This window comes from Poecilia reticulata, linkage group LG6, assembly GCF_000633615.1.
Source record: "Poecilia reticulata strain Guanapo linkage group LG6, Guppy_female_1.0+MT, whole genome shotgun sequence".
NCBI lineage: Eukaryota > Metazoa > Chordata > Actinopteri > Cyprinodontiformes > Poeciliidae > Poecilia > Poecilia reticulata.
In genome coordinates, this window is record NC_024336.1 from 30,461,007 (window position 1) to 30,472,600 (window position 11,594).

Sequence of the window (11,594 nt, forward strand, 5' to 3'; positions counted from 1 at the left end):
ATATATGAATATATTTAGAAGTAAAGTAAAATCAGGAGTTAGCATTTCCAATTTTTATGTAAAAAAATTGGAAATTGGATGTTTTAACTGGTTTTAAATTATTTTAACAATTTCCTGTGAACAGCGACTGTTTTTAATACAATGTGGCTCTCTGCCCATTTATTTATCATAAATTCAGATATAGAAGTTTCTCAAAACGCACCAACGAAGAAAATTTACAAACAAGAGCCAAAAAAACATAAAAAATTCAATTATCTACTTAAAAGAGTTACATTTTTTACTTTAAATTGTTTTATCACCCCTTCAAAAACTCCTGGAAATAAGATTTTTTTTAATCATATAGTAAAATTTGTGTCTTTTACTGAGCAAATGATTCATAGAAATCCATTCAAAGTCCACAGAAAGTGCAGCTACTTCAATGAAAACATCTCAAGCTGCTGTTGCTGCCTGCAGGACCTGCAGATTACTGATGGGAATGGAGCCTGAAAATGGCCCTGACAGTTTGATCTATTTGTGTTTTATTTCAGATGTGAAGCAGCAGAACAGCTGCTCTTTATTCCACACAAACGAGCAAAAACGCCACGTTACGTAACAGCTGGAAGACGCATCTTAAAAACACGTTTGGCTTCTCCTGATGCATCACTGCAGCGAGTATCGGGGAAAGAACTTCATCCAAACTAAATGTGGATTTGAAGCAGCCAAACGCGGCAGCTCCCAAAGAAAAATGAAATATTAATATTTAAATGAGTGAGAGCCGCAGAGCGGAGATGAAAAATGACAGAGAGGTTGATTACTTGCCTTGTTTTCCTGCAGGATGGGCAGAAGAGGAGTGGGATTTCCCTCGGTTTCCTCCCTCTGCTCCTGCCTGGATGAAGGAGATCCCAATGCATCGATGGAGAGAGGAGGAGGAGGAGGAAGAGGAGAGGGAGGCGTTTCTGTCCTGATGCAGTCTAGACAAGATCTGAATACTTATCAGCTCCATGGGTTTCCTGCTCGCTCCACCTCATTCTGCACAGCAGCGCAGCTTTAAATCAGCTGCTTCTGAGAATTCATTATAATCTCTTATTTATTTAAGCTAGCTGCAGACTAAGTTTGACATTTTGAGGAATATTTAAATGACATTCTGGACCTGACCTTGAGGGATGCTCAGTCAGTCCTTCAATCAAACCAATTTTTAGTCGGATTTTAAAAGAACCTTTAGAAGAAATTCATATTTTTTAAGGGATCTATTATACAAAAATCACATTTAGCATGTTTTTATACTTCCATTTGGGTCTCAGATGCTTCTAAAAACAGCCAAAGTGCTTAAAAATAAACAAAAACTCCCAGCTGTTTTTTGGCAATAAGCTAATATTTTTTGGTGTCTGGACAAAGAGTCGTTTCAAAAATCTCTAGGGACTACACCGTTACCTAGCATATTTATAATAAGTCGCAAATTATTTCACTTATAACAAAACATTTTTCCCTTGGTAAGATTTTGTGTTTTTACAGTGTGGGTGAACTGAGCTCATCACGAGGTTTGCAAAGGTCAAAGCTCATTGATTAAAAGCATATAGGCTCACATTTAGATCTATTTTGCAAATCATTTTTCAATCATGTAGTAAAAACTCCAGCTGAAGTTGCTCTGTCAACCAATCAGCTCACAGACTTTTGTGAAAGCAAAATGTGAAGAATCTTTGTCTTCTTGCGTCAGCGATTCTTACCTCCAAGAGAGGCACAGTTTGTCTTTACTGTGGCCTCTAATGCAGAACCTGCTGCTCAGCTGCAGACGGGAGGGCGTCAGGATGTCCAATATACTAATAGTAAAAATACAATATTTATTAGAATGAGAAGTAGTAGACAGTAAATTACATTTGATGATCAATTTCAAGCAAAAACTTGGAAGATTTTCTGTTTTATGTCAAATTAATAAGTGGGAAAACTCTGAGTTATATAAGTATTATTCCTGATTATTTAATAGGATAAACTGCTTTTAGATCATAGTAAAGTTAAAAGTCTAATTTTCCTGGAAGATTTTCAAATTTCACTTTTGAAGCAGTTTCCTTTTTGTCCACAAGGCGTCGCTAAAACTCAAGAGATGTAGATGATTCAGAGAAGCCATCGCTGATGAAGGTACTAAATAAAACGAAGTTTACTTCTTTAATGTTCAGTAAATGAGAACATTTACTAAATCTATGTGAGAGATCTGTGAACTCTTACACAGATATAAATCATGTTAGAGACCAGAAAAACCCAGGAATGCACTTAAAAACTGCACAAACGTAAATCACATCACAGTCAAAAAGAAAATGGAACATTTCAGGGAGAATAAATAGATCTATGATAAACAGATTTTTTCTTAAATCAACCAGTTCTTGCATTTGAATCTGAAAGACAAACTAAATATGAAAAAAGATTTGAGAAACTATGAACAGGAAGAATGACACAATCTGACAAGCAAAGATTCAGGTTGTAGATTATTCTGAACAAGAAAAAAAATGTTGGTTTGAATATCAAAACCAAAATGTTTGATTCTCAGCAGCTTTAAACGTTTTCCTAAAAAGTACAGCTGGTCCAGGTGGTAATTTTTCCTCACCTGCTCACCTGACAGTGCTGCAAAATAAGTGAGGAAGATGAAGAAACTGTTAACAAAAGCTTCATTTTATCCAAAATTTACTGGAGTCGGAAAAAGATTCAGGCTTCAAGAAACTCAAATCTTTGTAGAATAAACGGCAGATCCTTATTTCTAACATAATCTAATAGATAATGTCCAAACTATTTATCTTTAAATTTGTTATAAAGTATTATTTGAATTTTTGCATCTAGTTTAGATAAACTATAAGTTTTCAATTTGATCTGGACCTAATATTTTAAACACTAAAATGAGGGAAAACAGTATTTAATAATAAAAATAGGCACGAATTAGGCTGATTTAAATAAATAACCTATAACTTTATTACTTACACATTTGGTTCGGTTGCCATCAGAAACGGTTCTGGGCTGGCATCTCCTCCCAGAGCGAGCCTGTTCAGTTCTCCTCCAGTCCAGCAGAGGGCGCTACGCGAAGAGGCTCTCGGTCTCCTGGAGGAGATGTTTCCCCGGTTCGGCGGTGGTTTGATTAGGTGTTTCAAGCAGATTCGGTTCCAACCTCTAACCCGTGTTCCTGCAGCTGACTTGGTCCCGGTGTTTATCTGCTCTTCTTGGTCCACCCGCTGGTTCTCCAGAACCACAGCGATGCCCCGGAAGCAGAAAGAGGTTAGTCCGAAACTGAGTCTGAACTTCAAGCGAGGATGGACCGGTGGTTCTGTCAGGATCTTTAACCGATCCTCGTCTAAATCCCATTGTCATTAAAGGGTTATTTAACTATTTTTCGTTGAATCCGAATCGAATCTGATTAATCCTGAACTGTGCCTTTCTACACCGAATAAACAGAAAATATGGTTGCAGCTCCATGTTGCATTCAAATGCACCTCCTGAAATAGAAAGCTATTATAATTATTAAATATGCGTTTTAAAATGAGACACTACGCGTTTCAGTGGCGTAGGATGATGCAAAGACATAAAACAAAAATAAGTGTCCAGCACCCCCTCCTTCTTCCTTCCTTTTCATCTGAAACTAAAGCGTGCTAATTTAAACTCTAGCTCAACCAGACTCCCACAGACTACTTCGAGTTAAAAAAAACAGCATGCAGTGATAAATGTGTCACTCCAGCAGAATCAGCACAAGTTCTACTTAGATGCTGCAGTCAAGACCCAGTAACAGCATTACTTTACTTCATACTAACCAATACACGTGCAGTGTCTGCTCTGATGAAAAGACCCTATTGTCTTTATGCAAAATAAATCAAACTAATGACAGCCTCACGTGTTTACTGATTAATTACTATTGAATAATCTGAGGGGGCTGGGGTATTAATTTTTTATTCTAAAATGGTAAGGTATGACACAATATGACATGTAGATAAATAAAAATTCAACAAGCTAACCAAAACAAGAGAAAATCTGATAAATGTAGCAAAAAGAAGTAAAAATAAACTGAAATAAGAAAAGATGGGACAAACCATGTGAAGGTATGGTAAACTGCATTAAGATCAGCTAGAGTACATCAAGCTAATGGCAGGATAAAAACGAAGAAATGGTTAGCTACATAACTTAAGATATAGGAAGATAAAATAAGCTACATTAAGACAAATTAAAATGAAAACAAATAAGGTAGGATAATGTAAGCTACACTAAACCACACAACACTAATATAAGAAAAACTACAAGTGACCCAAAATATGGGATGCTAGAATAAGGTACCATATGCTAAGCCAGTGGTTCCAAAATTGAGAGGCTACCTCCACAATAATAAAACCTCGGATAGATGTAAGTTTTATTGCTGAGAATTTAACCGAGGTTCCTGATAATCAGACAGAAGAAAATATTCAAGGAGAGTGTTTAAGTAAAAATCAGAATTTGCCCCAGACTTCTGAAAACAAAATAAGTGAAGGAAAGTGTACATGTCTTGAAAGATTTAAGGAAACAGAAATACAGAAATATTTAATGAGACAGCTGGATGACATGTTTGGTGTAAATCGTCAACTAAGTGCTAAACTTAGAAACCAGAAAGAGATGATGAGGAAAGGAGTCCCCGAGAGAAACCAAAGGAAGAACTCCATGGTTTCTGTTCAAGTTCAGACGGGTTCAGAAGACCGCCCACAGCAGAAAACCGTCCGTTATCGATCTGTTTCGGTACAAACGGAGATGGACAAAGAGGAAGCCAGCCATTGGTTAAAACCAGACCGTCAAACGATTTCGACGCAAATGGAAATCGATGTGCTGGAAACCTTGAAACCAGTCAGTCGAACGATTTCAGTTCAGACGGAGATCGATGTGCTGGAAACCAGCAACAGGTTAAAACCAGTCCATCAAACAATTCATTTGGAAACTGTCGGTAAAGAAGAAGATTCTGAACCAAACAGTGAAGTACAAAAAGTTTCAGTACTGGAAACAGTTGGGGTTCAGACAGTCACCATCAAAGATGAGAGTAATGCAAAAGAAACAGTGATCGCTGCAGTTCAGCAGATCACTGAGGAAGAAGCTGGTTCTGTGAACCAACCGGATGGGGACCAACTAGACAAGAAAAAGCCATCGAGGAAAGCAAAATGGAGGATCAAAAGAAAGGCAGCAATTAAAGCTGCCTCAGAATTAAAAAACCTCAAGGACAACGTTTCAGGAAAATACAGTGAAGAACCTTCTGCACCAGAAACAGTTGAGGACGAGACGGCTGCAGTCAAAAATAACATTAATATGACTGAAGCGATGATTTCTAGCCCTCAGAAAATATCAGAAGAGCCAGTGATCTCCGAAAGCCAACAAAATGTGGATCAAGAAGTTAACAAAAGATCTAAGAAAAATAAGAGAAAGGCAGCATCTCTGACTGGGAAACAGCCAAAAATGACAACGTTTGTGCAGAAAAGGAAGTTTCAATCCCGGAAATAGTCAGCAATCAGACATCCACCATCATAATTGAGATTTGTAAAACAGAAACAGTGATGGGTAAACCAGAGCTGGCAACTGTACATGAAATCCCTGAAGTAGAGCAAAGTGAGGACCAGCAGGATGAAGTAAATACTGAGACATCAACACCAGATTCAGAAACAAAACCAGACATCATCAAGATAGTTTCTGAACAAATAGAAACCAAACTTTGCTCTATTCCAGAAGACGTCACTGGTGAGGTTCGCAGAAGGGGAGAGCGGCCTGCTGGAAGAACATAGAACACCTCCTCCACAGGAAGATGAGATCCAAACGACACCACAGGAATCAGAACCTGAAGCAGCCAAAGAGTCAGCTGAACAGAAGAATACGTTGGAACAAGTAGAAAGCCCCAGGAAGAGGATCTCACTGTGGAGGAGAATCAAAAAGACTTTTACGCCAACATCTCAGCGCCAATTCAAAGATGGACGTTAAGAACTAACAGCGCAGACATCAATTTATGTCTCCACTAAATTAGATTTAAAAGGGGGGTGAGGCCACATGTGTTTTGGGTGATTGGCGGGAATTGGAAAAAAATCTGCTGTTATTGCTAATTGGACATTTTAATATTAAAAGACAGGAKTGCAYRGTGGGAAATGTCTCCCTGTGTAGGTGTGGGTTCACTCCGGGTGCTCCGACTTCCCCCACGTTCAACATATTCATCCATTGAAAGATTTGTATTTCTAATTCTAAACAGAAAATAAGACAACCACATTTATTAATTAAAGGGAGATTTAGGAAAAAAAATTTAAACAACGTGGAACAAAAAAAGCATTTTAGAAGTCTAACCTATACAAATTGGAGAAATAAAAATTGAAAACTATCTTTCTGGGCAAGACACTATCTAAATTGTTCTATCTATAGACATATCTCTATAGAGAGAGATATCTATATAGATATAAATATCTAAATCTATATATATCCGTCTCTATAAATATATATAAATCTATATATAGATATATTTATATATATTTATGCACACTCGGAGGCCGGTTGGTTGGTTTTTAGGTGATTTATTGCAATCTGTAATCAGTGGTTGATAAAACACATATGGCGCAGTGAGCCTCTCTACCGGTCAACCTATGGCTCACAACAGAGCGCTGAACCAACTGTGTAATTCACAAACAATTATAGTGAATTCCGACATTATATTTTCTAGGCCATTTGATTGTATAGTTTTATAATACAAATAAAAGAATATGAATAATAAATACAACAGCAGTCATTAAAAGCTCTCTGGGGATTAGTGGAAAAGAAACATGTCATGTTGCCATAGAAACCAACAAACAAACAGAATGGCAAACACAACTGACAAACTGATAAATATAACAAACTAACTGACAAACTGATACACATATCTGACAAAATAAATTACTGACATTTAATATAACATAATTACCTGTAATCAGTGGTTGATAAAACACATATGGCGCAGTGAGCCTCTCTACCGGTCAACCTATGGCTCTGTGCAATGTAACAAAGATTCCAGTCACCCTCCTGAACAAACTTCCAACACCATTTAGAAGAGAACCAGATTTGCGGATTTGTTGACTTACCACAACAGAGCGCTGAACCAACTGTGTGGAATTTTTGGTTTCTCATCCAATTTATAGGTAACCAGTAGGGGGCGCCAAAAACCACCAATTACAGGATAATTGTGAAACATATTTTAGCAGGAATTTCATCTGTACATCTAATAACCGTTACACATACAGTGTGAAAAATGTGTTAATGTCAAATGAATCTTAAGCAAGTTAAAGTGAAACAAATATATATGAAACAAATTAAGCTACATTATCGGAGGCTTAAATGCAAGCTGAACTAAATTAAGATAAATTGGGCTAATGTTAGCTTCTGTAAAATAATCCAGTGACCTCTGTTCTGTTAAACAGGTGAAAGGACAGGTGAAGGCGGCTGTAGGTGGAACCACAGAGACACCGGATTCTGGTCCGGTAACCCGTGACAAGACCGGATCTGTATCCATCACAGTGCACGCAAAGCCAGGCTCCAAACACAGCAGCATCACAGGTCGGCCTCACGTTGCACCAACATATGACCGGTTGCTGCTAAAACAGAGCTCACACTTTGTTCTGCCTCTCTTCCAGATGTTTCCTCTCAGGCTGTAGGCGTCTCCATTGCAGCGCCACCTACAGATGGAGAAGCAAACACAGAGCTTGTCCGCTACCTTGCAGAAGTCCTGGAGCTGAAGAAGAGCCAAATTTCACTGGACAAGGTTTCTGAAACTCCTACATCTGTTTTTGTTTTTAATGTGTTTATTCAGCAATCATTGGAGTCTTAACATTTCAAGGGATACGAGTGAAAAAACACTTCAAAAGATTGCAGGACAGATTAAAACTAATGGTGGGACTCAACTGAGTCATTAATTAATTTTACATTTTTTGCAGCTAAATTATTGAACAGACATGAGTTCAACAACAAATATATTTACCTTTGTTAATCTGTTTAAGTTAATCAAGTCTCAATTAAAAACATTATGCCAAAAAATAAAGATTTACACTTAAAATATCCCTTTGATTGCAAAACTATTGAAAAAATTTATATATGAACTCAACAACATATAGATTTTTTATTATTCAACCATCAGATCGGTGCAACTTGTTTTTATACTTCACTTCAAAAACCATTCAGTTTTCAAGTGTTTCAGGAATGCCTGATTATGTCTGGCATAATCACGCATTTGAACTTTATTTTTCAAATACATATTTATAAATGCACCAGCAACCCTCCCGACCCCACTGAGGGACCAAGGGTGTTAAGGAAATGGACGGACCGTGAACGCCGACATTGGCGTTGGGGGCGGCTCTGCTGCTGCTACATGGTTAGCATAAATGCTACTTTAGACTTGAATAGCTTCGCTGACAGGCTAACTCCTTTTAGCATAACTTCAACACAACAAAAGTATTTTCCAGTGTCACATCAGATATTTTTTGAAGCAGAAATTTACCCTTACTGGTCCAAGAAAAGCTGCTTTGTCGTCCATTATTGTTGCTCGCAGATTCCTCTTGTGCGTCAGATTCACGGGCGTACCAGAAACACGCAGCAAAGGTTCCGGCTCGGGACTTTTGTATTAAAAAAATGCAAACAATAAATGTGATTAATTGGGTTAATATTTTTAATTCGTTAAAGTCACAACCCTATTTAAAACGTAAAGACATGAAGATAAAGTTAGGAGTTTATCTTCATAAAATTCAACATAACTAATATTTACTGAATAGCTTTTCAGTCAGCAGCTCTTTAAGCTACAGTTAATGCCTCATCATTTGGATTAACTCTCTTTTTTTCTTGTTTAGATTTTTTTTCTTAACTTGTGAATTTTATTCTAATGGATCAACAACATTTCACCCTCTAGGGTTCTAGATCCAGAGACAAAGTCATCAAGGTGGACTCCTCGTTGGATCCAGAGGAGGTGCTAAAGAGGCTCCGGCAGGCAGCCAGCTGATCGGCAAAGACTGGGTGGAAGAAGGTTCTTTGTTACCTTCTGAACAGTAATGGATCCGTGGGACTGGAACTTCTCCCACACTGAGATCAGCATCATCTTTCCATCCTTCGATTTTCTAAATAACAGATTCTTCCGAGGATGGAGCTGAAAAAACATGAAGCGAGAAGAAAAAACAGCTTGAAAACAACTGTCAGGTCTCTGAAGTGGCAACATGACGCTGGTTAGAGCTTTTCCACAGAGTCATGTGGGAAAGGTTGTGTGTAATCATGGAAAAGAGGAGGATTTCTATCCTTAAAACAGAACCCATTATACAATGTTCACATTTTTCACATTTCTGTACTTCCGTTTGGATCTCAAATGCTTCTAAAAACGCCCAGATGGTTTTTTGGTAATAAATTCATATATTTTGGTGTCTAGAAAATGAGCCATTTTCAAAAACGCTCCGAATGTAAAGTCTCAAGTCAGCAGGCACCGACCTTCACCTAGTGACCCCAATGAAGTCCAACTAGCAACCCCAGCAGAGCTCCCCCTGTCACCTAGCAACCAAGCTGAGCTCCAGTATGAAATAAGTCACTTTCAAATAAAGATTTAACTGAGCACTAGGTTCCTGACTTATTTATGTTGTAAGATTTTAAGTTTTTTAATCACTTGCGTGCTTCAAAACTTAATTCTGAATGTTATTAGGGCAGACACATTTTAGCTTTTACAAATCCAATCCAGTAGGTGGCGGTAATGCACTGCTGGTACGCAACCAAAAACTCCTCAACCAGCAAATTTTGCTTTTTTTTTACTTCTGTTTACATTATAAAAGGTAAGTTTTGTGGAAAAAATAGACCCATTTTAATATATAAATAATGTAAATGTAACTGTGTAAATGTAAGTGTGAAATAAAATTCCTTTAGAATATTTCAAACTCCAGCTGCTTGATTTATTTTAAGTTTAAGCTACAGCAAATTGATTATATAACTAAATATACATTTTTTAAAACAGTAAATGTATTTTTCTGTTTCTCACAAACTCAATTAATTCTGTTTTACTGAATATATTCACATATTGGCTTTGGCATGCTTTCCAGTTTTATTAACTCTATATACTAATGTGCTATTTAAAAGTAGTTGAACTATTTATCTGCTGCCAGGTTAATTCCATACAGGAAGTTGTGGTTGTTTTGAAGCAATTTGATTAGCTGACAGATTTTAGCTTTGACAGCATCTCCACTTTCATCAAATTGGAGAAATCCCTGGCTTTTGTAACACATTTGTTTTTTCATATTATTTCCAATTATTATTGGTAGCCTTCACTGTACCAAGGTATAAATACAATATCCTGGAATATAAAGGCTTCTAGACAGATACTTTAATATTGGGGATGCACCGATCCCTGTTTTCCACTTCAGACACCGATACCTGAGGTTTAGTATCTGCCAATAGATATAATACAGAAAAACAGTCCTGAATTTAAAAACATAGACACAAATGTCCTCAATTACAAATTTATTTGATGACTCTGCACCAGTACAGCACACTTAAATACACCGGTAGCTTCACAAGCTTGGTCAAACTGTTGGGTTCTGTGTTTCTGTGTATTTATTTCTTGTTTTTTTCTGTGTCCTATTTCCCAGTGAGTCTCCCTGTTGATTGATCCCAGCTGTGTCTAGTTCCCTGATTACCCTCCCTGTGTATTTAAGTCCACCTCTTCCTTGTCGGTCCTCGTCTTGCGTTCCTCTCATGTCAGATGTCTGTTCTCGTCGTTCACCAGTGTTGCGTCCGTGTATCATTTCTTGTGGACCTTTATCGTTAAATCTTCATTTCAACGTGTCTTCCTGGGCTCACCTGCATCTTCCTCACCATTCACAATCGCTAATCATGACAGAAACATGTAAAAACAACACGACTTTAACTTGTCTAGTCAGTGCAATTAGGCCAATGCAAAATAAACTGAAACTGACAATGTCGCGGCCTTTGGCTTCCAATACTCCAACTAAGGCCGTGTGTGTGTTAACAGGTGGGTTTTAGATTGAACGCACTTCATCTTCATTTGTTTGCGAAAATAGATTGTTTATTTCTTATAAAATTAGTAACAAAATATCAAAAAATGTCCTACATCTTAACCGAAAACGAAAGTAAACTTAACATGGCGTTTCAAGTAAAAARGTGCAAAATAAAAGGTCAAATTGCAAGTGAAATGAAATGGTCAAAAAATCATTTACCAACCCTCCCGTACACACCAGACATTTGCAAAACAATGCCTCCACCAAGCACCCGGTGTGTTTTTAATTACCTAAATTAATSGGAGGGGCTAACCAATTACCAACATAATCAATTCTAATTTACAAATTAACCACAGACTTAATTCTAACTTTCCAAAAATAAAAAACTAAATTAATAGAACTTACAAGTTGCAAACATTACACAAATGGCCACCACAGACAAAAATAAACTGCAACAGACCTTCTTTCAAATGGTTCAGAAAGTGCAGTTAGGAATTATAAATATGATGTAAAACAAATAATAAAGCGTCAAGTGGAGCACAAAGCATATGTGACCGGTGGATTTCTGCGTTGTGTGGTGATCAGACAAACCACAAGACATCAAGTCTGGGTTTGGAGGGTCTCCGTTTATTTAATCTGTCAATC

At 37.4% G+C, this 11,594-nt stretch overlaps 1 protein-coding gene and 2 long non-coding RNA genes across 5 annotated transcripts in view; 1 reads left to right on the plus strand and 2 right to left on the minus strand.

The window, feature by feature from the left end:
• Positions 1-3,030, minus strand: part of LOC108166376 (uncharacterized) — a 7,055-nt gene extending 4,025 nt beyond the window's left edge. The window contains exons 1-3 of one of the 2 annotated variants that reach the window (XR_001776720.1): positions 2,944-3,030; positions 1,704-1,796; positions 798-865 (exon numbers count right to left, since the gene is read on the minus strand). This is a non-coding gene — a long non-coding RNA (uncharacterized LOC108166376). Of the gene's footprint in view, positions 1-797; positions 866-1,703; positions 1,797-2,943 lie in introns of those variants that run through there. The other variant, XR_001776721.1, reaches the window with a different exon arrangement.
• On the plus strand, positions 2,965-9,816 carry lg6h15orf40 (linkage group 6 C15orf40 homolog). Of its 2 annotated transcripts, XM_008412592.2 has the most exons (5): positions 2,965-3,238; positions 5,711-5,714; positions 7,388-7,527; positions 7,605-7,732; positions 8,870-9,816. In XM_008412592.2, the coding sequence occupies exons 1-5, from the start codon at positions 3,070-3,072 to the stop codon at positions 8,957-8,959; spliced, it is 531 nt and encodes a 176-aa protein (XP_008410814.1). In that variant the 5' UTR covers positions 2,965-3,069; the 3' UTR covers positions 8,960-9,816. The 2 variants fall into 2 exon arrangements, with proteins under 2 accessions (XP_008410814.1, XP_008410816.1); XM_008412594.2 differs by lacking the exon at positions 5,711-5,714 and having other exon boundaries at positions 2,965-3,234; positions 7,392-7,527.
• Positions 6,497-7,381, minus strand: LOC108166375 (uncharacterized). The gene is made up of 2 exons (XR_001776719.1): positions 7,056-7,381; positions 6,497-6,963 (listed from the first exon to the last, which is right to left on the minus strand). It is a non-coding gene; the product is annotated as an uncharacterized LOC108166375 (long non-coding RNA).
• Positions 9,817-11,594: the final 1,778 nt, after the last annotated feature.

What these genes read in the sequence shown, in the direction of transcription:
- lg6h15orf40 (XM_008412592.2), top strand. Translation starts at nt 3,070, where the DNA reads ATGTTTCCCCGGTTCGGCGGTGGTTTGATTAGGTGTTTCAAGCAGATT. An exon ending in CAAACACAGCAGCATCACAG is followed by an intron (nt 7,528 to 7,604) that starts GTCGGCCTCACG and finishes CCTCTCTTCCAG; the next exon opens with ATGTTTCCTCTCAGGCTGTA. An exon ending in GCCAAATTTCACTGGACAAG is followed by an intron (nt 7,733 to 8,869) that starts GTTTCTGAAACT and finishes TTCACCCTCTAG; the next exon opens with GGTTCTAGATCCAGAGACAA.